At 37.1% G+C, this 27,556-nt stretch overlaps 4 protein-coding genes across 8 annotated transcripts; 3 read left to right on the top strand and 1 right to left on the bottom strand.

Annotated features, from left to right (window-relative positions):
• Positions 1-1,462: 1,462 nt before the first annotated feature.
• LOC106404491 (titin) lies at positions 1,463-12,857 on the top strand. Of its 5 annotated transcripts, none has more exons than XM_048760623.1 (17): positions 1,463-2,195; positions 2,619-2,724; positions 2,828-3,048; positions 3,125-3,205; positions 3,290-3,655; positions 3,805-4,077; positions 4,302-5,204; positions 5,289-5,528; positions 5,771-6,586; positions 6,670-6,888; positions 6,987-7,265; positions 7,542-11,225; positions 11,333-11,446; positions 11,535-11,717; positions 11,833-11,946; positions 12,034-12,162; positions 12,262-12,857. In XM_048760623.1, exons 1-17 carry the CDS (start codon positions 2,151-2,153, stop codon positions 12,694-12,696), a joined length of 8,208 nt encoding a protein of 2,735 aa, XP_048616580.1. In that variant the 5' UTR covers positions 1,463-2,150; the 3' UTR covers positions 12,697-12,857. The 5 variants fall into 5 exon arrangements, with proteins under 5 accessions (XP_048616580.1, XP_013700665.2, XP_048616582.1 ...); XM_013845211.3 differs by having other exon boundaries at positions 6,670-6,906; XM_048760625.1 differs by lacking the exons at positions 11,333-11,446; positions 11,535-11,717 and having other exon boundaries at positions 6,670-6,906.
• Positions 12,858-18,458: 5,601 nt separating this feature from the next.
• LOC106402820 (oleosin 21.2 kDa-like) lies at positions 18,459-19,899 on the top strand. Its single transcript, NM_001315556.1, is given in 2 exon segments — positions 18,459-18,687; positions 19,270-19,899. Coding segments are annotated over 2 exon segments (633 nt in total). The 5' UTR covers positions 18,459-18,498; the 3' UTR covers positions 19,714-19,899.
• On the bottom strand, positions 19,891-23,197 carry LOC106402819 (pentatricopeptide repeat-containing protein At5g40410, mitochondrial-like). The gene has a single exon (XM_013843614.3). The coding sequence runs from the start codon at positions 21,802-21,804 to the stop codon at positions 20,041-20,043; it is 1,764 nt and encodes a 587-aa protein (XP_013699068.2). The 5' UTR covers positions 21,805-23,197; the 3' UTR covers positions 19,891-20,040.
• Positions 23,198-23,745: 548 nt separating this feature from the next.
• LOC106369854 lies at positions 23,746-24,441 on the top strand. Its single transcript, XM_013809956.2, has one exon. The coding sequence runs from the start codon at positions 23,746-23,748 to the stop codon at positions 24,439-24,441; it is 696 nt and encodes a 231-aa protein (XP_013665410.2).
• Positions 24,442-27,556: the final 3,115 nt, after the last annotated feature.

Here is a 27,556-nt window from a genome sequence, read left to right as displayed (position 1 = left end):
AAAAATGTACATGTGGCATACTCGTCAACAAAATAACTGATATAACATCTAAATCAGCAATATTAGATGACGTGGCAGCTGATGTGGCGACTGAGGTTTCGTTTGGCCAAACAAATAGACATTAGGTATGTTATTTTAAATTTTTGAAATTTCAGGTATGTTTTAGCATGACCATATGTTGGGTATTAATTGAACATATCGCGATATGTTGGGTATAAAACGACTATTTTTTCGCAAATTCCATAATCAAACTTCAATTGCAGTTGTCCAAACACAAAAGAAAATCTCAATATTTGACTATACTAAAAATATATATTAAACTAAGTATTCGAGTTAATTTTACAAGTTATAGATACTTATTAGAGGTACTTATTTAAGATTAGGTTTGGATTTGATATAAGTTTTTTTTTGCTCTCTAAATGGTTTTGGATTTTTTCATATATCCGTTTGGGTTCATGTCTCGGGTAAAACCCAAATCTGAATACCAAAGAACAAGAACCATTTCAATATTATACCAGATTCGGTTTGGTTTGAATTTACCTTTTTGGATCGGTTGATTCAGATTTTTGGACTCTATTTTTTTTGTCCACCCCTACTTACTTATGCTGGCAAATTTTCTCATTTCCTTTAGAAGATGTATTGGTATCCATCTTTTTCGTTTCCTTTAATACAGATAAGTACGTAGGATCTATCATTCATATATCTGTCTTTCTAAACAAAAAATGTGAGATATAAAAGAGATCTGTGAACAACCATGCATTAAGATGATCATGCACTAAATTCCTGAGTGCTACCAGTAAAATTAATTTCTACTATCTTTTCTTTACAAGGTTTGTTATAATGTTTCGTTTAAAATATTAATAACACCAATTCACGTTCCAAATGGAAGGTTTTCTATAGTATATTACTCAAAATTATATTCTTAACAAACATTAATTTGATTCAGGAGAAATTATATTTAAAATGTGATTACTGATGCATTGTGGATCATACATTTCTTTTCGGTTTTAGCTTTTTTTTTTTCCTTTTTCGTTATTGCTTTAAAATAAATATTTTTTTATAGGTGATTAGGGAATAAGACTTATGGATGTATTGTTATATCATAATCTCTATGGATTTAAGAATTTTCTAGCTATATATAGTGATTTCTTACCTTTGTAAAAAACGTTATTATTGAATTTATAAACAAAAACTTTGCTTTAGATCTTTGTTTTTGGTTAAATCATTGGTGATCTCAACAAGTTTAAATTCGTAGACTTTTTTAGACATTTTTAAACTAAACAATAGCGTCTGCACCTATCAATAACTCTATAAATTTATATGTCTTATTTAAATAAATAGAATTGTTGTAAATTAATTTTGTTGGCTTCATCGTAAAAAACAATTAGGTCTACTTTATCAAAAATCATCATTGTAGCTAGGATATATAAATATATCATTTTGTTTAGTTAGTAACTGATGTTTTTCACGAAAGTGTGACTATAGATCTTTTGTGGCTGAAATGGGATTTATCTTTATAGTTTATCGGGTCTCTAAACTATCATATTACAATTTTACTTACATATAGTTGCTTAGCAAAGACACTCTTTTATGTATCAAATTTTATTGTTTAAACAGTATAATTTAGTTACAAATAACAAGATTTTGTTAGTATGTAAAATTATTTTTTATGATAGTGTTATTATGCTTCCGATAAACTTTGTACAAGGAAGATGTTTTTCTCTATTTTTTTCCTATTATTCATAGTGCTAAATATGAAAACTTTCTTTTCGAAAATACAATTTATGATTTAGTTCTACTTTTGTGACTGCCTTTCAGAGAATAATAAAGCTGTAATTGAGGATCATACCAATTGCATGTGGAATAATCAAATCAAAAGGTCCACAAGAGATTAATCTAAAAGCCAACTCAGCCAACCCCATCAAACAAATGTGCTTCCTTTTGTCACTATTCGTTATCTACCTGTCTTCTCACTGACTTCAAATCATTTTTATACATATCAAGTGATCATATCATATGTATCTAATAACCTCTGCGATTCGGAATCAGTAGCCACAGAAGGTTTCTTGCAGAGAAAACAACTGTTTTGAAACACTAAACCTCCAAATCCTTGCTTCTCCCAGATGCAGAGACACTTTCCTGCATGAGAGATGGAAACTGGAGTTGTCATCACCCAAGAACCAGTGTTTACAAAGGTATGATGATGATGATGATGATGATGATGATACATATATAACCTCATATGTATAAATCTTATCTCCCTCTTTCAAAATTTTGATTTTACAAGTAGTTATATTTGAAAAAGTAGGTTTCTTCTTTCTTTTTCGTCCACCTTTTTCCTTTTGCAGTCTGATGATTGAAAACTTTAAAAATGATGTTAGAAACTAGATCTTGTAAATCTATAGATTTTGTATTTCTAGAACACCTTTTGTGTCAAAACACACATAAAAAAGTAGATCTTTCAAGAACTTGTATGTCTGAGAATATTACATCTAAAAGTTGATAAGTTTCAACACAAACTTTTCTGTTTCTGGCTGACGATGAGTCTGCGATTTGGTATAGCTCGAATCGATAAAATAAAACGTTTTGAGATACTAACATGTTTCTTATACATACAGACAAGTGTGGAAGAAGCTCATGCAGGAGTACTACTAGACCACTCAACCATGGACGTAGATAAAGTAAACCTGAGTACTGTTCTTGCTGAGGTTGTAAATGGTTCAGGTAATGGATCAAGAAACTGCCACACATTCAGAACGTTTTAGATTTGTTTAAAAAAACATGAAAATTTGTACTGAAAAAAAAAACTGTTCTTCTATATGATCAGGGAATAAAGAAACCGAAGAATCAAAACACGAAAAAGAAGAAGTGACGAAGACTATTTCCGTTAGTAAGATCGTCAAAGAGAAAGAAAGTGAGACAGAAACGGATGAACAAGGCACAGTCTTTGTTCATGAACCCAAAAACACAGATGATGCGAAGATAATCTTAACTGATGCGACTTTAGAGAAGGGTAAAGAAGATGAAACTACCCAAAAACAAGAAGAGGTACTTTTTATTTTTTTCCAAGTTCCTTGAAGCTTGAGCATCAGAGAGAGTAAATATTTTGTTCTGTTTTGTGCAGGTAAGTGTCGAAAATCCGGTAATAGAAGAAGGTCAAACAGAAACCAAACACTCACAAAAAGAAGAGACGGAGATCTCTAAGGTTCTTGTTGATACCGCACATGTTTTTCTTTTAATTTATGTTTCTCTCTATCTGCAGAACTAAGAAACCAGTACTCTATCGCAGGCCATTGAACAGATACCGACAAAGACTGATGAAGTAGAAGAAGAAAAAGATTCAATAACTGTTGAGACCTCTGTAAATGGAACAGAGGCTGAGCACAATGAAACCGTTTCAGTAGAAGAAATCTCGAGGAAAGGTGAGAACATTGCCAAAGAAACACCTGCGGAACAAGATGAAACTGAGACAGTAAATACAGTTGTAAAAGACCCTGAGATCGTTAATAATGAAGAAACTACAGTTCATGACCTGAAAGAGAATGAAGACACAGTGGAAGCAATCAAGAACTCAGATGATGAAGAGCAAGTCACACGTGAGGTGACTAGAGACAGAGATAAGGAAGATGACGTCATCATCCACAAAGAAGAAGAGGTTTTGTCCTGATTCCTTCAAAAAGCTAAACATCAGATTTGATTAAGAGCATGATTATTGGAAGGTTCTTAGGGCGAGGTTCTTAGCCGAATATAAGAACCCGTCTCTTAACTTTTAATTTAACATTAGTACGTCTTTTTTCCGTGCAGGTGCAAGAAAGTCTTACGGTTCTCGAAACGCCTACAATAGAGATAAAGGACACTGAATCCAAAGCTTCAAAGGAGAATGAGGAACATGAACAAGTGTTGGTGAGAGACATACCACAAGACGATACACTTGTACTTACAAATGAGACTGTAAATACTTCAACACTACAAGAATCTGCAGTCTTGAAGACTTTGGAGACGAAGAGTGATGAAACAGATGCAGAACCGAGTCTTGACCTGAAAGAGGAAGAAGAGACCGTCACACCATCTGATGAGGTAAGGAAGGGTGTGATTTTCATATTAGATGTTAAGAACCTTAAATTTTACAAGTTTAATTGGTGAGTGAATGTTTTCAGTTTGTTACATTTGTCAAGGCCATAACTACTTGTCTTAATTTATCAAAAAGCCTGAAAACAGAAGAGGTTTAGTCTTAAGTTATCAGGTTTGAGCAAATCATGTTTCAGAAAACTTAAATACATATTTTTTTTTTATTTGTGCAGGTGCAAGAAACTATTAACGTAGTAATCGAACCGCCAAAACCCTCACCAGAACAAAGATCCAAAGGTACTGAAGAAGATGAACATGTTTTGGGTAGAAACATGCCACAGGGTGAAGCTGAGTCTCTGGTGACCAAAGAAGACAGAGATCAAGAGAAAACAGACGAGTTTGAAGTTCCAATAGATCTTGCAATGAAGGTAGATAGAGAGGAGCTGATGGATGAGAAGAAAGAGGCAGATCAAGCTGCTGGAGCGCAGAGTTTGGAGAGAGGTCTAGCATTGAATGAGTCAGGGGCAGAGGAAATCCCCGTTATAAATGTAGAATCAGGTGAGCAGATGGAGAAGCCATCTCTTGAGTCTCCTTCTAAAGTATCAGAGGAAACAAGAAAAACCTTAGATGAGCAGATCAAAGAAAAACCTGAAGAAGAAGAAGAAGAAGTAGCACAACGTCAAGAAGGCGAAGAGGAAGGTTCTTATGGAGCAGAGACAGTTCCAGTACCAGAAAGTATTGAGCTTAAAGAAAAAGCCCAAGAAGAAAGGATTCTTGATCTGGCTCCTTTGCAAGATGAAGAAATTAAATCTGATGAAGTTTTACAAGTTTCATCTGCATCACCTGAAGGTGAGACCCTTGTTGAATCCAAAAAGATTGAAGTAATAAAAGCCAATGAGGAAGAAGACGAAGAAGAAGAAGTACCAGACAAGATCCAAAGCATTCTTCAGACATTTGATACCGAACCTGTAAAATCTAATGAAGAAACTACAGTTCATGAATCTCTAAGCTTAAAAGATGATGATTCAGACCCAGTGGAAGCAATCAAAAACTCAGATGATGCAGAGCAAGCCTCACATGAGGTGACTGGAGACAGAGAAAAGGAAGAGGACATCACCATCCACAAAGCACAAGAGGTTTTGTCTTGTTTCCTAAAATCTAATGATCATATTTGAGAAAGACAACTTTATTGTAACATTATTACATCTTTTTCTGTGCAGGTGCAAGAAAGTCTTACGGTTGTCGAAACGCCGACAATTCAGGGTGAGGACATTGAATTGAAAGCTTCAAAAGATAGTGAGGAACATGAACATGTGTTGGTGAGAGACATACCAGAAGAGGAGACCCTTGTACCTAAAGCTGAGACTGTAAATACTTCAACAGTACATGAGTCTTCAGAACCAAGTCTTGACCTGAAAGAGCAAGAAGAAACCGTAAAGACTGTCACACCATCTGATGAGGTAAGGATATTATAATCTTCATAGATATCAAGAACCTTAAATTTAAAAATGTTTAATTGGTGAATGGCTTGATTGAGTTTGTTAAGGGCCAAAACTACTTTTGTCTTAATTTATCAAAAAGCTGAAAAAAACAGAAGAGGTTTTAGTCTTAATTTATCAAAGATAGAAGATCAGATTTTTTTTGAGCAAAACATGTGTTCAGAAAACTTGATAAACACTAATTATCCTTTTATTTTGTGCAGGTGCAAGAAAGTATTACGTTAATGGAACTGCCAAAACTCTCACCAGAACAAATATGTAAAGATACTGAAGAAGGTGAACATGTTTTGGGGAGTAGCATGCCACAGGGTGATATGATTATAACTGAAGCTGAGTCTCTGGTGACCAAAGAAAACAAAGAGGCGATTATGGACCTGAAGGAACAAGAGAAAACAGAGAAACTTGAAGAAGTTACATCAGATCTTGCGTTGAAGGTAGATAAAGAGAAGGTTATGGATGAGAAGAAAGAGGCAGATGAAGTTGCTGGAGGTCGGAATATGGAGAGAGGTCTAGAATTGAACGAGTCAGAGGCAGAGCTTGTTGATCAAAACATAACCGAAGAAACACAGGAAAAGTTGGTTGAGTCTCCTTCAGAGGAAACAAGGAAAACCTTAGACGAGATGATCCAAGAAAAACCAGAAGAAGAAGTAGCACCGCATCAAGAAGCTGAAGAGAGAGTTTCAGTACCAGAAAGTAGAGAGGTTAAAGAAAAAGAAAAAGAAGAAAGGAGTCTTGATCTGACTCCTTTGCAAGAAGAATCATGCTTGCCAACGGAGAAAAATGAAGAAGAAATAAAAGAGCAAATCCACAAGCATGAACCAGCAAATGAAGCAGTCAAATCTGATGAAGTTATACAAGTTTCATATGCATCACCTGAAGGGGAGACCGTTGTTGAAGCCACAAAGAATGAAGAACAAGTAGTAGCAGACAAGATCCAAAGCATTCTTGAGACTGTTGAAACAGTTGATACCGAACCTGTAAAATCCAATGAAGATGACATAGCAGAGAGCTTAAACTCGGTAAAGTTTTTCGGTTTTTACATTATTCCCCGCGTTTTAGCCTCCTTGCATCAGCAGAACTAATAAAGGGTACTCTTACGCAGGCTGGTGAAGAGATACAGACAATAAGCAAGGATGGAGTGAATGTACAAATAGATGAGACTGCTGAGACATCTGTAAACGGAACAGAGGATGAGCACAATGCAACGGTTTTAGAAGAAGGGATCTCAAAGAACAAAGAGAGCATTGTCCCTGAAACAGCTTCAGAAGAAATCAAAAACTCAGATGAAGCAGAGGAAAACTCAGACAAAGAAAAAGAAGAGGACATCACAACAAAAGAGGTTATTTATCTTAGTAGCTTAGTGAGAAAAAATTATGTTTCAGACATGATTATCAACTACTTATCCCTTTTTGCATGCAGATGCAAGAAAGTCGGAATCTTCTGTTACAAGAAGAGAACACTGAATCAGAATCTTCAAAAAATACTATTGAACATGCACATCTTCTGGTAAGGGATGTGCCACAGATTGATACTCTTGTAACTGAGGCGGAGGATGTAAACACTTCTTCAACTGTCCACAAGTTCGAAAGTAATGAAGCTGAGGTAGTCCAAGAGACAAGAAAATATATAGAACCGAATTTTGACCTGAAAGAGGATCAAGAAAAAGAGGAAAAAGAGACGGTCATTTCACCTGATAAGGTAAAGGATACATGATCTCCATAGATATTTGATTTTCTCATGTGCTGGTTCTCTTTCTGTCTGATATTTTGATGTTGAGGTTAGATTTAAGACACAATGAACGACATGAGTTAATCAAGGCCAAAACTACTTTTCTTACTACAGAGCTAGCTTCTGATTCTACTGTGTTTTTTTTTCTTTTTCATTTGTTTCATAGATGGAAAATTCTTAACATTTTTGGATGTGCCTGTCTTTACCTTGTCTGCATTTCTTGAAAATTTTGTTTTAATTCAACAGGTGAGACCTTCTGATCAAGTTGATGATGATGTTCAGACAGAAGAATCTGTTGAGGTTAAATCTAAGGAGACCCTTCAAGTCGAAAGCACTGAGGAGAAGCATGAGAATCTTCTTGATGTACCATCTGGAGATTCAGAAAAACTCCATCCCTCGACAGTCCTAGTAGCCGAGACAGAAAGCCAGGATACAACTGAAGAGATTCCATCAGAACTTGTGTTGAAAGAGGAGCTTAAGGATGACAAGACGGAGGTAGATGGAACTCAAGTTATGGGAGAACAGAGAGACCTAGAACCGCATGAGCCAGAGGCAGAGCAAACTGATCAAACCAAAACCGATGAAAAGGTTCTTGTAGAATCAGTTGAGAAGATGCAGACTGCATCTCTTGAGCTTACTTCTGAAGAAGAAGAAGTAACACTGCAACAAGAAGGTTCTTCTGTCTATGGATTAGAGATAAAAGAAGAGGAGACACTTTCAGTAGCAGAAAGGAAGGATGAAGAATCATGCCTGCCAAAAGAAACAACGTTGCAGCAAGAGTCAAAAGAGGAGTATGAACCAACAAATGACCAGCAGGGTCCTGTAAAAGAAAAATCTGATGAAATTTTGAAAGTTTCATCCGAGGAAGACGAAGGTGAGATCATTGTTGACGCCGTAAAGCTAGCAAATGAAGAACAAGTAGTAGAAGAAATCCAGAGAAGTCTTGAGCCTAATGAGCCAGAGGAGCAAGAACAAGAAACTGTTTCTGAGACGACAGAAGATGAAAAAGTGAAGAAGGAAGAACCTATTGTCCAAACATTAAGTGAGGAGGATGCAATAAAAAGCCATTTGACTGAAGACGCAAAGAAAGGAGATGAGGAGACAGAAGGGAGAGACACGCAACAAGGTGAGACCATTGTAAATGAAGCTGAGTCTGTATATACCTCAACAGTCCAAGAGGCTGCAGTATCAAACACTTTGGAGACGAATATTAATGAATCAGAGGAAGTGCATAGCCCAATAAGTGGAGAAGGAGAAAGACAAGTGACAAAAGAAGACACAGAACCGAGATTGGATCTGAAAGAGGATAAAGAACAAGAGGAAGCAGACACGGTCATTTTATCTGATGAGGTAAGGATACAATCTCCATACATATCTGATGAGAGCCAGGGAAGAGAAGATTCTGATGAGGTCAAATACAAGGAGAAGGATGCAAAACTTCTTGATTTACCAGCTGAAAAGATGCAGAGGCCATCCCTTGAATCTCCTTCTGAACTATCAGAGGAAACAAGCAAAACTTTTGATGAGAAGATCGAAGAAGAAGTAACTCTGCATCAAGAAAATGAAGAGATAGTAACAGTTCGAGAAAGTAGTGAGCTTGAAGTACAAGCCAAGGAAGAAGAAGAAGAATCATGCCCAACAAATGAGCAAAAAAGTGAAACGAAAGAGCAAATGAGTGAAGAAGATAGTACTAGTGCACATCAGACTCCTGTCGAAGAAAAATATGATCAAGCTTCAGCTGCACCACTTCCACAGGAACGGGAAGCAGAAAAGATTGACGACATGACAGAAAATGAGGAAGAAAAAGTAGCAGAGGCTGTTGAACCTCATAGTTCAATTCTATCACCTCCAGAGGAAGCTGAGAAGATAGAAGAAGACGAAGAAGAAAAAGGGAAGGAGACAGAACCGATGGGAGATACTGGAACAGGATCCTCTAAAATGGTTGAAGAAGAGAAGCTGAAGCAAGACAAAGAGATACTTCAAGCAGAAGAAGTTCCTTCTAGTGAAACACAAGTGATGGCGGTTCAACTAAAAAGAGAAGATAATGCAACAACAACAACAGAAAGCCATGAGGAAGAAGCAACGGTTGCACTACTGACAAGAGATATTGAAACTTCTTTGACTGATAAATTCTCTATAGATCAGGAGGAGGAGGAACAAGCCAACAAGGAAAGCCCCAGAGATGAGCTGGAAGGAGAAACACAAACAAGAGAGCTTGAAGAAGAAAATATGGTTGAGAAGAATGATAATGAGACTCTAATTGCAGAGACAAATAAAGAAAATGAAGACAAAGCAGTGGGTTTAGATGCTTCAAAGACATGCACTAAGCAAGAAGAAGAGTTTGAGAATCTTGAAACCCCAAAGGTAGAGGACAAGAGCCAGGAAATTTCCGAATCTAAGGGTGATCAGACTCCTCCATCCTTTATTTCAGAACTAGAAGACCAAATTCTAAAGCAAATTGAGGAGATTCATGAAGAAGAAGAAATAAAGGAAGCTCAACAAGTTGTGGTTGATCAGACTTCATCCTTAGTTGAAGAAGAAGAAACAAAGGAATCACGCAAGGTAGAAGCTCCGAGTGTTCAGAATCTTCCAGTTGAAGCATCACATGCACATCAGACTGATGATAAAACTGAAAAACAGGTTGAGGAGGAGATTCATCAAGAAGAAACAAAACCAAAAGAATCAGATGAGACTTCAACTAAAGTCACAAAGGTAGAAGATGAAGAAGATACAAAGGAAACTGATACCCAAGTGGCTGATATAGTGAAAGGACAAAGCTTATCACATGCTCCTGAAGATGCATGCCTGGAGCAGGAAGAGTTGAGGGACCTTGGAACTCTACAACCCGGTGCAGTTGTGGAAGATCAAGATTCTGCTGTGAACGAAAATAGCTCAGATGAATTTACTTTCTCAAATTCAATAGGAGCGGCAGAGCATGGAGATGAGAATAGCTCAACTCTTCTAGTTGTTGGAATCTTGAAAGAACTCCAGACTACATTGGAGGAGAAAGAGAGAGGAATCAATGTTTCTCAGGAGGGTTACTCAAGTGGGAATGATTTGAATTCAATCAAGGCAGAACCAGAAACCCTGGAGAAGAGTCTCGTCGTGGAGGCAACTCCAACTTCTGAGATAATAGAAGCAAACATGTTTCAAGACAGCGCAAGCAGGGAGCTTGAAGTCAATGTAGAAGAGCAACTCCAAGTAGAAACTAGAGAGATTGCAGTGTGTAAGGAAGAAACTCCAGCTGATTTGTCACTCACAGAAGTGTTACATGGTGAGAAAATTATGATTCCATCAAATCAAGAAGAAGGAAAGAAACAAGAAGACGTAAATGCTTCAACATCAGAAAAGATAAGCCTACAAGAAGAAGCGCATCCCAGAGATTTTGAAGTCTCTAAGAAGGAGCACAGCGCAGAGGCTCAAGAAACTGTTAAAGAAGATGATCAAACTTTTGATCAAGAGATGAACGAGGTATTAACATCAGAGAAGAAAATCACAGAGCCTCTTCTGAGTGTAGCTGAGAAAGAATTAAATGAAGAACATGTTAAGTCTCAAGCCGTATCAGATGATGATACAAAGAGCAGTAATGAGTTGGATTTTCCTTCAGAACAAATACCAAAGGATCAAAGAGAAGAGGCTGAAGAAACGTCATTTGAAGTCAAGAAGGTACCAGAAGATAAAAATGAGGACACTGCTGATGCTTTGATCACAAGCGAAAAAGTGCAGCTGCAAGATCAGTCCAAGGAAATTGGACAAGAGAAAGAGTCGACTGATCTCAAATATGTCCAGGAAGATCTTGATGATGAAAGAAAAGATGATGGCCATGATTCTCTTTTAGCACATAAGAAAGATTCAGACTTAATAGAGGAGAAGAAGGAGGTTGATTATGTGAAGAGACAGCCGGAAGATGCAATCAAATCCACAGAAGAGGTAATATTTAAAGCAAAGACACATAACTATATTTTTAGTTAACTTACATAACTATATTTTGTCTTTCCTTGCTAACCAAACTTTTTAATGTGATATTGTCAATGCAGAAGAACAACATGACTGAAAAAGTTGGCCAAGAAGCAACAAAAGAGATCTATCAAGAGGAGTGCAAGCAAGCAGATACTGCAACTGATATCAAGGAAGAGATCAAAGAAGAAGAGGTCTGAAAGAAAATATTATTCAGTTTTTTTTTTATTGGTTTCTTTTTCACAATCATCTATATATCTAAGCCGAATTAGTTACCTGCAGAAGGAAACAACAGAGGATAGTTTGAACAGTATGAAGAACACCGATGATGAAATTAAAGATTATGGCCTTGATTCAGTTGTAGCACAAAAGAAGGAATCAGGCTCAATAGAAGAGAAGAAGGAGGTTGATTATGTGAAGAAGGAGGTTGATGATGCAATTAAACATGGAGTTTCCACAGAAGAGGTAATATCTAAAGGCAAAGAAACATAAGTATTTTAATCAACTGACATACTATATTGCTCTACTAATTGTCTTTCGTTTTTAACCAAGTTTTTTTAATGTGATATTATCAATGCAGAAGAACAAGATGCCTGAAAAAATTGGCCAGGAACCAACAAAAGAGATCTATCAAGAGGAGTGTAAGCAAACAGATACTGTAACTGCTATCAAGGAAGATATCAAAGAAGAAGAGGTCTGAAAAAAAATAAAAAATTATGCAGTATCTTACTGTTTTTGTTTTAACAGTCATCTATATCTAAACTGAATTATTTCTCTACAGAAGGAAACACCAGAGAATTGTTTGAACAGTATGAAGAACACCGATGATGCCACAGAAAAAACTCAACCAGAGATTCAAGAGATCGAGAAACTGTCTTCTGTCAGCGAAACACAAGACAAACCACCAAAGGTATAATCATTTTGCCTTTTTCATCAGTAATGGACACAAATTCTTCCTAAGTCACAAGTAATTCCCACAAACAAAAGCTTTATCTTCATTCTTTTGCAGCAAGAAGATGAAGTTCCAAGCCAACAGAAAAGGGAAATAGCTGATGATGTTTCAAAGCTAGAGAATCCAAAGATTGCAGAAGAGATGCAGCAAAAAGATGGAGAAGAACCAGCTAGGAAGTCACTATCAGACCTCATCCAAAAAGTGAAAGTAACAGACAAGACCGAAGTTGCAACAACAGAACTTCGTATCGACGAAGAGGCTAAGGCAGAGGGAGAAGATGAGGATGGAGATGAACATAAAGATGATAAAACAAGTCCAGATTCCATTGTGATGGTTGAAGCTAAAGATACAGCTAACATCATCAAAACTCAAAAGAAATCACATGGCATTCTCTCTGGTGTTGGCTCAAAGGTCAAACATTCAATTTCAAAGGTGAAGAAAGCACTCACTGGAAAATCTTCTCACACAACAAAGCCTTCATCACCACAGTGAGAAATCCAAAAAAAAACAACAATATCTATAATGGTTTCTGTATATTTTTCGTTTGTTGATTGATTTGATTGGCTTTTGTGAATATTACAGATTTGTTTGTGGGTTGTTCTTTTCATAATTTTTTTTCCATATAAATTTTAGAATGAACAGGTATTATTACATTTGCGTATGCTTTCAGGAAAAAAACCTAGGTAATTCGTATATGGAGTCTGATTACCCGAATTCATAAAGTTTTTTTAAAAAGATTTCAATTAAGCAAACAACGAAGTTATATAGATCATAACTACACATTATTTTAACTATTATAAATAAAAATATTAATAATAAAAATAATTATTACAAAATATGGAAATAAATTAAATTTATAAAAAACACTTCATTTCTAATTACAATTATTAGTTCATTTTCAATATGTTTATAATATTAGACTAACATTTTATAATATTAAAAATAAAATTATAATATAATTTATTTATTGTATGACTGTTTGTAATTCAAAAACTTAGTGGTTTTTATTTAAGAGCTTAAATTTGTATTATCATATAACTAAGGGAGATAATAATATGAAAATGTTAATTCCGTAAGTAATCTACTAAATAGTCATCTTTCGTATAATGAAATTTCTCAGTGTTTTTATCAGCAAAAACTCAGAATTGCGGTTTTACGTGTTTTGTTTAATTCTGCAAACTTTTTTACAAGCATAATACTTATAGAAATTTTTGTTTTTCGGAAGTTACCAATCACTGCCTGACATTTAAAAATTTATACTAAATTTAGACTAATTCAGATGGATCGTTTAAATGGATCATCCAAAAAAATCTAATTGGCGCACCTTGTTGGAGATGGTTTCCGTTTAAAAAATGACATATTTACCTTTATCCAAATAAAAAATTTAAATTTATCTTTTTCTAACTCTAAATAAATTTTGTAACTACAAAATTCAAAAAAATAATTCCGTTAAAACCGTAAAATCATATTTTCCACCAGATCCATACAATCATATTTTCTGTCCAAATCGTATTTTCCTGCCAAAAATAAAATATTTTCAAGCCAACTATGTAAGAAATTTTTTTCTAGCAAAACCATTAAATCTCATTTCTCGGTAAAACCACAAAATTGTATTTTTCTTCAAAAATAGAAAAATCAAATCGAATTTTTGCCCAATACGTGAAATCATATTTTCAGCCATAACTGTAAAAACACTTTTTCCCACCACCGAAAAACCATTAAATAACAACTTTCAATAAAACCTCAAATATAGAAATTTCTCCTAAATCGAACAATCACATTTTCCCGCCAAATCCATAAATTCATATTTCCAGTCAAATTCGTAAAATCAGTTTTTATGCTAAAACTATAAATCTGTATTTTTCACCTTATAATTGCATTTTATTGCCAAAGATAATACCTATTTCTAGCTAAATTCATAAAATCACATTTTCGTGTCAACCATAAAATGCATTTTCACCATAATGCAAAATTGCATTTTTCGTTAGAAAACAAAACCAAATGTGTCCCTAAAACAATAAATTTGATTTATTTTACCAAAACCACACAAAAAAAATAATTTCCCGCTTAAACAGTAAAACTGTATATTCCACCAAAACCGTAAATCATATTTTTCCTGTAAACTGTAAAATTACACTGTCCACAAAACTGTAAAATTATATTTTACTTGTAAGGTAAAAAAACTAAGTAAATTAAAAAATCATTAGAAGTTATATCTATATGAATCACTTGAATAGAAAAATGAACAATATTTAGAAGGATCATCTGGAGTATTTAGATGGATCATCCAGAGAGATCATTTGGATAGACGTAATAAATAGACCGACGCCATCCCCCAAATATTCAAACTCTCAAAACAATTAACGAAGTATTAGTAATTATAAGTCATAAATCAACAAATTGGATCGTACATAAGAAACTAAAATTACTTCATAAGAAAATCAATGTCATTTTTCTCTTCCACATCAATTTATATTGTATTTCTCATTAACAGTTATTGATGATACATATATCCAGTGTTTAAAAAATTGCTAGGCGCTAAGCAGGCGGTGGCTCAACGCCTAGCATCTAAAATGACTAAGTGGACGCCTAAATTATTAGTTAGGCAGCTTATCGTTTATAAATTATAACAATATACTAACTATATGTAATTTATATTTAATATCATTATTCGCAACTGATCAAACATATATTATTTTATTGGAAATTTTCACTAGATATCTATAGAAAAAAAAACTAAATTAGTTATATGGAAAACCACTGTGCAATTTTAAATAACCCCGAGTTGCTTTTACTCCTATACTAGAGCTACTTTTGACAAAGCTATTGCATAGCTGAACTCCTGCCAAATTCTCAATGAAGAGTTGGCAGTCGTCGGCATCCCGTTCTCCGTTGTTGAAGCGAGTTTGCCCTTTGCGATGCAAAAGGTGGTCATGTAAGCTCGGGGATCGTTTTTTCGTTGAATGGTAGGAGCTTGAGTTTGATGCTTGGGACATGATTGATGGATATGCGATCCGTGAATGGAGTCCTTTGTATCTCTTCAATGAATGTCTACTTCGGGAGCCAAGCTGGTGGCTAGATGAATCTGAGATTGCATTATCCGGAGTTTGTTTTGGGTATCTGCTAAGTCTCGCTTAAAGTCAACATTTCGCCTTCTTGGCGATAGGGACAGTAAGTTGTTGATCAAAGCTTGCTGATCTGCTTGATTCTAGGTTATTTTCTCCAGGCGTTTTACAGCTAACTGCACTACAATGTTTTACTAACATGTATGTTGAACCAAAACAAAAAGAACATGTCATAAATTTTTAGGTACCCGGCTAATAAGGCATTCAGATTGACGACTGGTGCTGCCGATAGCTTATGTCGATTGTGGTGGAATGAGTGGATTTTTTCTGGGCCGAACTGATGTACTCCAGGATGCTGGATGATTGGATTTCCATCTGATCCAAGCTGTGGCATCTCAGTCAGCTGGATGCCATCCGGTGGTTTAAGTTTCTGCAGTCTGGTCCTGGAGACTGTTGTCATTCACGCTGTTCAATGCTCTTGTCATATTAGATGTGTTTTCTTTAGTCATTGTGGTATGTGTTTGACGTCAGAATTTTTAGAGCTTTATTTTGTATCTTAGATCTTCCTTTCTTCTAGAGTTAAATGGTGGATCTCAAGATCCACTCAGAAATAGGGTACAAAGTTTAGATAACATGTAATTAATTTCGAAAAAATTATATGGACTTAAGATTATAGAAAAAATGTATGTTTTATTGATAATATTAGAAGATGCAGTTGTGGAGAGCTAACAGATACCGATTAACACGAGAGTCTAAAGGTATTAAGACTATAGGTTTGTTACGGAATAATTCGAATACCCTTCATCTTTCTTTTACTGTTTTTTAATGAAATTTCAAATTTATTCATCCTTTATGGAAACTGACATTTACAAAAGAATAAGAATCTACTTTTAACTAATAAGCTATGTTGGACTATGTGTAATCTAAGAGTAGTAAAGAAAAACAAGTAGAATCATGACTACATAGTGTGGATAAACCACATGCGCATAAGTCCTTCGAGCTTGTGTCATGCTTTGTACTTAAGAGATGAGATGCGATTTCGAATCGCTTTGTCAATTACCTTGCCCATAGCTTCTGCAGTCATCCAACTAGTATGGTGCGTCCTCGCATTTTGTTCTTTCCAAAGATGATATATAGTCGTTTGAAAGAGCATTTTGATAAGAATAGTATCCAGTGTCCCATCTCGAAGCTCCTCCATGTAGTCAAGCGTGAGCTGCCTATCCGGATCAGTATGAGAGCCAATAATGTGATTTGCCAACCCATGCCAAACCGTAAAGGATTATGGACACGCGAAGAACAAATGATCCCTTGTCTCATCGACTTCTCCACACGACATACAGCCTTGGATCATCCCCATGAGCGCACCTATCACCAGTTGATAATCTATTCTTGACTGCAAGCCAAGTGATGAACGAAAACCGAGGTACCCCTTGTGTGAACCAAACAACTTTACTTCATCTCACTGGTTCCTTTCTTAAATGAATTTGTTCCCATGTCTTTGCAGATGATAAGTTGTATTGATAGTCATTATCGCCAACCTTCCATAGGACCACATCTCTCCCACGATGAGCTCTAGGCACTGGTTCAGCAGTAATGGCATCATGAAGCTCGTGACAGTGGCAACTCCGTTATCCTTAAATTGCCCATTCGTTCTGTTTAACCGCATCACTGACAGTAGCACGTCGAGGCAACCCAATGTAGGTAGTGCCAGCTGCACTTGTGACATCGATCAAACCGCCCCTTATCCAGCCAATTATCAAACCACAAGTAGGTTGATTTCTCATCCTTGACTTCGAACCTGAGAAAATCATATGCAATATCTCGGAAGCTTGAGGAGTCTACTCCACATCCAAGATCCATTATGCGTGTCCCTTACATCCAGAAGGAGCTACCATGAAAAAATAGAATTTGACCCAACAGACCAACAGTGGTGGCCTATGCTGTGTAAAGAGGCACCAAATAAGCTTTAAGGCAAACACCTTATATGAATCCCTCAGTCTTCTTACACCCAAACCTCCCTCAGCTTTAGGGTAACAGAGATTTGTCCAGCTTACCTTAGTCTTATGCGTTTGGTTGGGAGATCCAGACCAAAGAAAAGCACAACACATACTTTCAATAGTATTGAGCTCCAAAAATTGACAATACTTATAACCACATAATTGATAAGCTGAAGACGGCCGACAAACCGGTAAGCTTCTTTTATTGGCTTTGAAAGGTGTGGATCATAATCTCCGGCGAGTATTAGATGTCTTTATGATTGTCTTCAATCACTTAATCTCATTTACGTGTCGGTTTGATATGGTCAGCTCGGTAGGAATTGGTTAGCCAACACAAGATGGACCTTCGACCTATATGGATGTATTGTCTTCTCTTGAATCTTATGATATTGGACTGAATATAGACAGGATCTGGAGTGGAGTGAAACCCATATCCAATAGCAGTATAAATATGTTTAACACGTGTTTGTAAACTTAAAAATATTAGATATGATAAGCCAATATTTTATAAATAAATAAATTGTGATTAGCATTTTTTGTTTAACAATTGATAATTATGCTATAATAATTATGAGAAATATTATAAACGATTATACATCCGGCAATTCTACCTGCCGTGTGAGGATTGCATCACATGAGCCGTCCTATAGGATCCATGTTTTGATGGTACTCTTTGCGTCATGCTTTTTCCGGCCTCCGGGTGTAGTCCGGATATATAAACATTAACGAATCTTTAGTTAAACCACTGGACCTTATAATCAGAGTAAAAATAAATTAAAAATGAAGTTATAAATTTGAGATAGTAAAACGTATTTTATTTACGAAAATCATGCATTAAAATAAGAGACATTTTAATAATCTATATGCATAAAAAAGTATTTCACAGGTCAGCATCTTTAAAATGTTCAGACAACTTCGAAATGAACTAATGCATGGCCGAGAAATCTTTTGACCTGTTTTAAATTTATGTCAGCGAAAAAAGCGAAAACATCTTTTAGATATCTCGTGTAATAAAATATAAAAGGAAAAGAAGAAAGAAGAAAGAAGAAAGAAGAAAGAAGAAAGAAGTTGCAACCTGGAAACCATGCAAAGCCACTTCTCTACTACTCTAACATCTCACCGTCTTAGGTGTCCTCTTCTCATCGCTCCAACTCCATCTATAAAGAGACCTTCGCAAACTAAGAACAAAAAGACGATCAAAGAAAAACTAGACACTACTCAAAATTATCTTAATGGCGGATACACATCGCGTCGACCGTACTGATAGGCACTTGCAATTTCAGTCGCCGTATGAAGGCGGACGAGTTAGTATTCAGTATGAAGGCGGTGGTGGTGCAGGCGGCTATGGTGGCAGGGGTGGAGGATACGGTGCTGAAGGTTACAAAAGCATGATGCCTGAACGTGGCCCATCTAGCACCCAAGTAACGTTTTTTTTTACATTCTCAATGTTAATACATTTTCTTAATTTCATGCATAGTATTTTAAATTTACTGGACTCCATTTTTCGATATGGTAGTTTATATATTTTTTTAACATTCTTTAGAGATTAAGCCTTATAACCAATTGATTTCTACATAATCCCAATACATAGGAAGTTTATGACGCGCATACTACATGTTACTATTCTTTAGACAAAATTTGATACTGCAAAAATGGTCCATGATCTAACTATTATGAATGTTTATGTAATATAGTTTTTGAAAATGTCTACCTAACATTGATCGATACATGCAATACAATATATTATACATTTTCTCAATCTTATTATTACCGTTGTTAATTAGCCAAGCATTACTTTAAAATGAGCTAAAACTTTTCTGATAGGTGTAGACTCATTTACCAGTTGTTAATAAACACAAGCTGGTAAGAAGTAAGAACATGAAAAATAATTGGTTATACACGCTTTTCGTGATCTTATTAATGTTATAAAAATGATTGCATGTTTATATACGCTTTTCTTGATTCTATAATGATGGTTGCTAATCAAAAATCATTTATGAAAGGTGTTATCCTTTTTGGTGGGGGTCCCTATCGTTGGTTCGCTGCTTGCCATAGCCGGTTTACTTTTGGCGGGTTCGGTGATAGGTTTACTGATCTCTATACCACTTTTCCTCCTCTTCAGCCCGGTCATAGTCCCAGCGGCTCTAACCATCGGGCTTGCAGCGACAGGATTCTTGGCCTCTGGAATGTTCGGTCTAACGGGGCTTAGCTCAGTCTCTTGGGTCCTGAACTACCTTCGTGGGACCAGGAAGAGTAGTGTGCCTGAGCAGTTGGAGTATGCTAAGAAGAGAATGGCGGATGCTGTTGGCTACGCTGGACAGAAGGGAAAAGAAATGGGGCAGCACGTGCAGAATAAGGCACAGGAAGCTAAACAGTATGATATCTCTAAGACCCATGATACTACTACTAAGGGTCATGAGACTACTCAGAGGACGGCCGCAGCATGATGAAGTCCTGTTTTGAGGGCAAGTTATGTAACTTTCACTGTGATGTCCTTTTACTTCTCCTGGACATTTCACTACTACAATGTTAAGCTCTTTTTTGTTTCTAAGTCAAAATCATGAAATGTAGCGTCTGTGTATTTTCATGCAAGATCGCAAGTGGCGTACTTGAATATTCAATAATTTCTTCGTGTCAAAAGCTCAGAATGGTTCATTGTTACTATGTCATTCAATATTTGATTTACACACTTTATTTTTTCTTTGTGTGTATGCTCTTCATATATACAGTTAAAACAGTATAACTAAACATTCAAGAGGGTGTGAATTGAGATACTACCAGTAATCTCTGCAAGAGCAAGAGCCTTCTGAGAAATGATGAAACCTCTTTGAATCTCTAATAATGAGTCTCCTTTCCTCCATCAAAGATATTGCTTTTGCTGTTTCATGACAATCTCCACATATTCTAAGATTTTTCCTTATGATTATTGGCTCCATTGGACTAATCACCAGAAGCCCAAACGCCATTGCAATCTTCTCGCTATGTTGATTAATCATTTCCTCTTTCACATCTTCATCAACATCATGTAACACAAACTCTGTTCTTGATTTATATCCTAATTCCTTCTTCATCTTCTTTCTAATCTCTTTCAGCTTCTTCTGTATCTTCTCTGATTCAGGGTGAGACCAATCTCCAACAACAAACTTATGAATCTTATTACCATGTTCAATGTAGCTACACCCTGAAGCTCTTACAAGACCTTTCTGTTTCATCAGATTCCTTACTCTTGAAGCATCTTTCCATTGACCAGAAGCTGAATAGATATTTGCTAGCATTATGTAGTTTCTACCATCACAAGGCTCTAACTCAAACAATCTCTCTGCAGCTTCTTTACCGAGTTTGGTATCTCCATAAACCCTACAAGCACCAAGCAAAGCTCCCCAAACACCAGAACTTGGCTCCATTGGCATCTCTTTGATCAATCCATAAGCTTCCTGAAGAAACCCGGATCGACCCATCAGATCAACCATACATGAGTAGTGATCTAACCTCGGCTCAACTCTGTATCTTTCCAGCATTGTTTCGAAATAATGCTTCCCTTCGTCGACAAGACCCGAGTGACTACAAGCACTCAACAAGTGGGTGAAGGTTACATGATCAGGACTAATACCATAGTGATCAACCATGAGCTCAAAGTGCCTGATAGCGTCTCTTCCATAACCATGAGTGGCATAAGCAGCAAGCATTGCAGTCCACGCCACACTATCTGGAGAAATAATCTCAAGAAACACCTTAGACGAATCCTCCAACCTCCCTAGTTTTGCATACAAGTCTAATAACGCAGTCGTTATACACATGTTTGCATTAAACCCACAACACAAGATCATCCCGTGAATCCCTTGCGCTACTTTCACTGCCCCGATAGCTTCACAGACACGGAGAACAGCAAGAAAAGCAGCGTGATCAGCCTTATTCCCAACCGCTCTGCTAACGTTGAAGCAACCCAGACCTTCTTCAGCTAAACCGTTTTGCAAGTAAACCACAATCATTGTATTCCAAGAAACCACATTCTTTACACTCAAATCCTCAAACAATTTACAAGATGAACTCAAATCTCCAGCCTTTCCATACCAGTTGATAAGAGCATTCACAACTTTCACCTCCTCAAGCACACCATATTTCATCACAAGCCCATGAACGCAACGTCCTTCTTCTCTACTCTTTCCATGAACACAAGCCGAAATAATCGACAAAAACGTCACTTCATTAGGTCTAAACCCTAAAACCACCTCAGATCTCATCATCTTAGATAAACCCTTCAAACATTTACCCAGATAACCTCTCCCTGAATACCCGGATATCAAAGAGTTCCAAGAGACTAAATCTCTCTCAGGCATTTCATCGAACAGCTTCTCTGCGCAAACTTCATGACCCAGTCTCAAGTAACATCCGACAAGCTGGTCTCCAATGAACCCATGGCGGTAACTCATAGTCTTCACTACCCTACAGTGAAGCGCACGGCATTTGAAAATCGAGACGCAAGAGGCTATAGACGCTATTAGTGATGAAATATTTGCCATATAAACTCCCAGAATCATACAGCGGAGAAGAAGTTTGTTCTTGAACAAAACTAGGTCGGCAAGAAAAGCTCCGCCGATTCAAAAGTTTTGTGATTTGAACATGAAAACACATTTGGTTGTGTTGTCTCTCATACTTAGCTTAGCTTTGTCTCATCTTCTTTGTTATATTCAAACATCTTCAACTCCAAAAAAAAAAAAAAAAAAACTATGACTCTCAATATAGAATTTTTTGTTCTCCCAAAAAATTTTTTTGTGGATGGTCCAGACCAAAAGAGAAAAAGCCTATCGGCCATGGCAAGGCCCACACGCAGAAGGAGAGGCGGCCAGAACTTCCTATTCGGCCAAGACTTACCAGTTTCTTTTTCTCTGTTTTAGTAGTTTTCCTATTTCCAGTTGTATTAGGTTTTGAATACGTTCCTTTTATCTATTCTTTGTAATCCCTATATAAGGAACCTTTTGATTCATTAATAATATACAGAAGAATTTCCTATTCTTTTACAACATTTTATCAGCACGATAGACTCCAAAAACCCTGAGACAAAATCGAAACTCCCAAACCCTAAAAACCTAAGCCGGCGGCGACGATCCTAGACGACCTCCGTCTCGTCTCAACTCCGATCAAGCTCAGCTCCTAGACGTTCCCTGTTCGTGTCCAACGTCCTCGGCCTATCAGCTCAGCTTGCATCCATCTCAGATCACGATCCCGATTAGACGCAAACACACCCGTGACAGCATCAGCTCGCGATCGCTCTCGGCCTGCGACCCGACAGGAGCCGTCCTGCGTCCATCCGTCTCAGCTCGTCTCAGATCTTAGGAGGTCCGATTCAACCCTACAAAACAAAGGTATAAAGACTAAATCTGAAAACATAATGATCAGAACCTAAAACCCCTAATCTATCATTATGGAATCCCATGTTCTTGATCAAAACCCTAAAATCAATATAACCTAAATCGGTAATCTCATACCTAGACAGAAAAATCGATTCCTTAGAACTTGTTGATTATTTTTATTGATTGTTCCTGATCTGAATTTAAGAAACCCTAATTCTAGAATCGAAACCCTAAAACCTATAGTTTGAATCCAATTTTAATTGATCTCGTTTGAATGATTGATGATCTGAGGTTTTAGGATTGATAGATTGGTTGAATAATCTAATCTCGAATTTAAATTCTAAAGGCCTTGAAACCTTGATTTCATATTGATTAAACCGGCGGTTTGTATTGATTAAATTTGAAACCCTAAATTTATAAATTGAATCCAATAGAAATCGAATTGGATAAGGTTGTTTGCATGACATCTAAATCTGAATATGAATTGCATTCGTCTTGTTTATCGACCAACATATAGATTATACAAACTCGAATTGATTTCATTAATAAAAGCATATGGCTGTGTGGCCTAATCTCTCTGTCTCATATAGAAACATGAATTAGGATTGTTTGCACCATGGTCAAGTAGGTTTCATATGAACGATTCTTTTGATTGAGTTATGGCCGCATAAGGCTTGATTGTAGCCGAGATTCTTGTTTGTCTTATGGTCGAAGGATCACATTATAAAACCCTAATAATGATAATGTGATCAGATGTCGAAAATTTCAAACCTAGACTACGCAGCCCTTAATCTCTCTGGAGATAACTATTTGCAGTGGGCGCTAGATACAAAGATCAACCTGAGGTCAAAGAGACTCGGTGATACTATCATCGAGGGCAACAATGAGAATGATAAGAATCGGTATAGGGCTATAAGTATTATACGCCACCATCTCATTGAAGGTTTAAAAGATCAGTACCTTACAATAGAAAATCCACTAGACCTTTGGACCGCTTTACAGCGTAGATATGATCACCAGAAAACGGTACTACTACCAAAGGCTAGATATGAGTGGAAAAATCTCAGATTCATGGACTATAAGTCTGTGGATGAATACAATTCGGTATTGTTCAAAATAGTTTCAATGATGAGACTTTGTGGTGAAGAAGTAACCGAGAAAGAGTTACTGGATAAGACCTTCTCTACGTTCCATTCCACAAATGTGTTGCTGCAACAGCAGTATAGAGAGAGAGGCTTCACCACATACACTAATCTGATCTCGTGTCTACTTCTGGCTGAGGCTAATAATGAACTCCTGATGAAGAACAGTGAGATGAGACCTCCAGGATCAGCACCATTACCAGAAGCTCACAAGGCTGAACATGAAAAGAAAGATCCCAAAGAAAGAAACCACGTCTATAATGAAAGGAGATCACACGGCAGAGGCCGTGGTGGGTACAAGGGACGTGGTGGTCGTGACAACTACTCATATGGCCGAGGGTATGGAAACCACAATAATCGTAGTCATGGTTCCAGCTATGGCCGTGGAAGAGCCAATTTTGGCTGCGGTCGAGGCGTCATATCCAAGCCGTCTTACTCGACCAAATCCATTTGTCACAGGTGCGGGATGAGTAACCATTGGGCCAAGAATTGTAGAACTCCTAAGCATTTATGTGAACTCTATCAAGAGAGCCTTAAGAACAAGAACTCAGAAGCCCATATGTTCATGACAATGGGAATGATGCTGATGATGATTTCGACCACGAAAAGGATGATCTTATGGATCATGAGACATCAGATTGTCTTAAAGACTAAATTCAAATTTTATTTGATTGCTTTATGATTGCTTTGTGTTTCATTACTATTTGATGTTTTGAATTTATAATATGAAGTTTTATTTTAAAGTTTTATAAAAGTCTCTGAGAGTATAAATCTTTTATATATAGAAATGAATGATGAGATGAGTATACTTGTGGTGGATAGTGGATCAAGTCACACAATTCTTAGAGACAAAAGATATTTCATAAATCTCACAATGCAAAATGCCAATATACATACCATTGCGGGTGTAGCCAGCCTGATTGAAGGTCATGGCCAGGCATATATATTGATACCTAAGGGCACTCATCTAGAGATCAAAAATGCCTTATATTCTCCCAGCTCTAAAAGGAGCTTATTGAATTTCAAGGACATAAGGATCAACGGTTTCCACCTTGAAACATGGGAAGAAGGAAGTAAAGAGTTCCTTAATATCATTTCGATCACCCAAGGCAATAGAAAGATCCTAGAAACCATACCTGCAATGTCTACTGGTTTATACTATGCAAAGATCAGTATGATCGAGGCTAATGCCTGTGAAAATTTCACTCTATGGCATAACCGGCTTGGCCATTCCGGTACTAGTATGATGCGAGAATTGATAATGAATTCTCAAGGGAACACATTCAAAGGAGTTATCCCAAACAATCTCACATGTGTAGCATGTACACAAGGAAAACTCATTACTAGGCCATCACCAGTCAAAGTGAATAAGGAAATCATAAATTTTCTGGAAAGGATTCAGGGAGATATATGTGGACCAATACACCCACCTTGTGGGACATTTAGATATTTCATGGTCCTGATTGATGCATCGACCAGATGGTCGCATTTGCCTACTATCCACACTAAATTTGGCATTTGCAAGGCTGCTTGCTCAGATCATAAGACTGAGAGCACATTTTCCAGATTTTCCTTTAAAGACTATACGTCTAGACAATGCTGGTGAGTTCACGTCCCAGACGTTTAATGAGTACTGTATGTCCATAGGGGTAAGTGTGGAACACTCCGTGGCATATGTACATACACAGAACGGCTTGGCCGAGTCTTTTATTAAACGTATAAAGCTGATTGCTCGACCATTACTCATGAGGTCTAAACTCCCGGTATCAGCATGGGGACATGCAATATTACATGCAGCAGAACTGATTCGCATCAGGCCATCTAATGAGCATAGATATTCACCATCCCAATTACTCACGGGTCATGAGCCAGACGTGTCCCACATCAAAACATTTGGATGTGCCGTTTACGTTCCAATTGCTCCACCACAGAAAACTAAAATGGGACCGCAGAGAAAGATGAGAATATATGTTGGATATGACTTCCCAACCATTATAAAGTATCTTGAGCCAACCACAGGTGATTTATTTAAGGCCAGATACGCAAACTCACACTTTGATGAGTCCACATATCCGACCTTAGGGGGAGAGAACAGCCGGTTGATAAAATAAATAGAATGGTCTCGACCATCAATATCTTGGCAAGATCCTCGGACTAAAAAATGTGATATGGAAGTCCAAAATATTATACATCTACAAAAGCTAGCTAATCAGTTGCCAGATTCATTTGTTGACCCGAATAGAGTGACTAAGTCATACATACCGGCTTGTAATGCACCTATAAGAATAGAAGTCCAAAAGGGACAAGGTCAAGTGGCTACAGAGTCTAACCAATGTTTAAAGCGTGGTAAGACCTATTGGCTCCAAAGATAAACAACCTCGGAAGTCCAAGAGAAGTGCTGGATCCGAGAGCATTAAGGAAACCGTCCATGACATAGATGGACCGGCCGTGCCGACCGAACTGGTCGAGCCGAGTGGGCCGGCCATACCGAATGAACCGGTTCGACCAATGGTACCATACAATGAGGTTCAGGACGCTGAACTTCATGGTACACCAGGTCTGGATAATCAAGAGATCTCGATCAATTATATAATGTCTAGAACACAATGGAACATAAAAGATATCGACGTCGATGATATATTTGCATACAAGGTAGCACTTGAGATCATGGATATATATGAGGATCTAGAACCCACGTCCATATATGAATGCATGCAAAGATCAGATTGGATCAAATGGAAAGAAGCTATAAACGTGGAGTTAGAATCATTAAAGAAAAAAGGCGTTTTTGGACCTATAATTGTGATACCAAGAGATGTCAAACCAGTGGATACAAATGGGTCTTTGTGAGGAAAAGAAATGAGAAAGGAGAAGTAGTGAGATATAAAGCACGGCTTGTTGCACAAGGATTCTCACAGAGACCAGGAATAGATTATGAGGAGACGTACTCCCCTGTGGTGGATGCAACTACATTATGATTTCTAATCAGTCTGGCCATAAAAGAAAACTTGGATTTACGCCTAATGGATGTAGTGACTGCGTACTTGTACGGACCACTGGATAATGAAATCTATATGAGAGTTCCAGAGGGTATTGAGCTCAAAGATAAGAAATGTTCTCGAGAACAGTATTGTATTAAGCTGAATAAAGCCTTGTACGGTTTGAAACAATCAGGTCGAATGTGGTACAATAGATTATCAGAGTACCTAGTGAAAGAGGGTTATAAGAACGATCCAATAAGTCCATGTATTTTTATCAAGAAATTCGACAACAAGGGCTTTGTAATCATGTCGGTATATGTGGACGACCTGAATATTATAGGAACCTCTGGAGAGATTTCCCAAACAGTTGAATGTCTAAAGAAAGAATTCGAAATGAAAGACTTAGGAAAAACTAAGTTATGTTTGGGACTGCAACTTGAGTATGTAAACAATGGAATCCTTGTGCATCAGTTGGCATATACAGAAAAGATACTCAAGAAGTTTAATATGGACCAGGCTCGTCCCCTGTCGAGTCCTATGGTCGTGAGGTCCTTAGACCTAGAGAAGGATCCGTTCGGACCAAAGAAACCAGACGAGAAAGTACTCGGTCCGGAAGTGCCTTACTTCAGTGCCATTGGAGCTTTAATGTACTTGGCTAGCCACACTAGACCAGACATTTGTTTTGCCATGAATCTATTATCTATATTTAGCTCTTGTCCAACTCAGAGGCACTGGAATGGAATAAAACATTTGTTCAGATACCTGCAAGGAACAAAAGATATCGGTTTGTTCTATACCAACCGGCCAAGAGAGAGT

Source organism: Brassica napus, chromosome C6 (genome assembly GCF_020379485.1).
Source record: "Brassica napus cultivar Da-Ae chromosome C6, Da-Ae, whole genome shotgun sequence".
Taxonomy (NCBI): domain Eukaryota; kingdom Viridiplantae; phylum Streptophyta; class Magnoliopsida; order Brassicales; family Brassicaceae; genus Brassica; species Brassica napus.
This window is presented reverse-complemented; position numbering and strand designations above follow the sequence as displayed.

Coding starts and splice junctions, on each gene's coding strand:
- LOC106404491 (XM_013845211.3), top strand. CDS start 2,151: ATGGAAACTGGAGTTGTCATCACCCAAGAACCAGTGTTTACAAAG. Junction 3,049..3,124: donor CTACCCAAAAACAAGAAGAG/GTACTTTTTATT, acceptor TGTTTTGTGCAG/GTAAGTGTCGAAAATCCGGT. Junction 3,656..3,804: donor TCATCCACAAAGAAGAAGAG/GTTTTGTCCTGA, acceptor TTTTCCGTGCAG/GTGCAAGAAAGTCTTACGGT.
- LOC106402819 (XM_013843614.3), bottom strand. CDS start 21,804: ATGATTCTGGGAGTTTATATGGCAAATATTTCATCACTAATAGCGTCT.
- LOC106369854 (XM_013809956.2), top strand. CDS start 23,746: ATGAGACTTTGTGGTGAAGAAGTAACCGAGAAAGAGTTACTGGATAAG.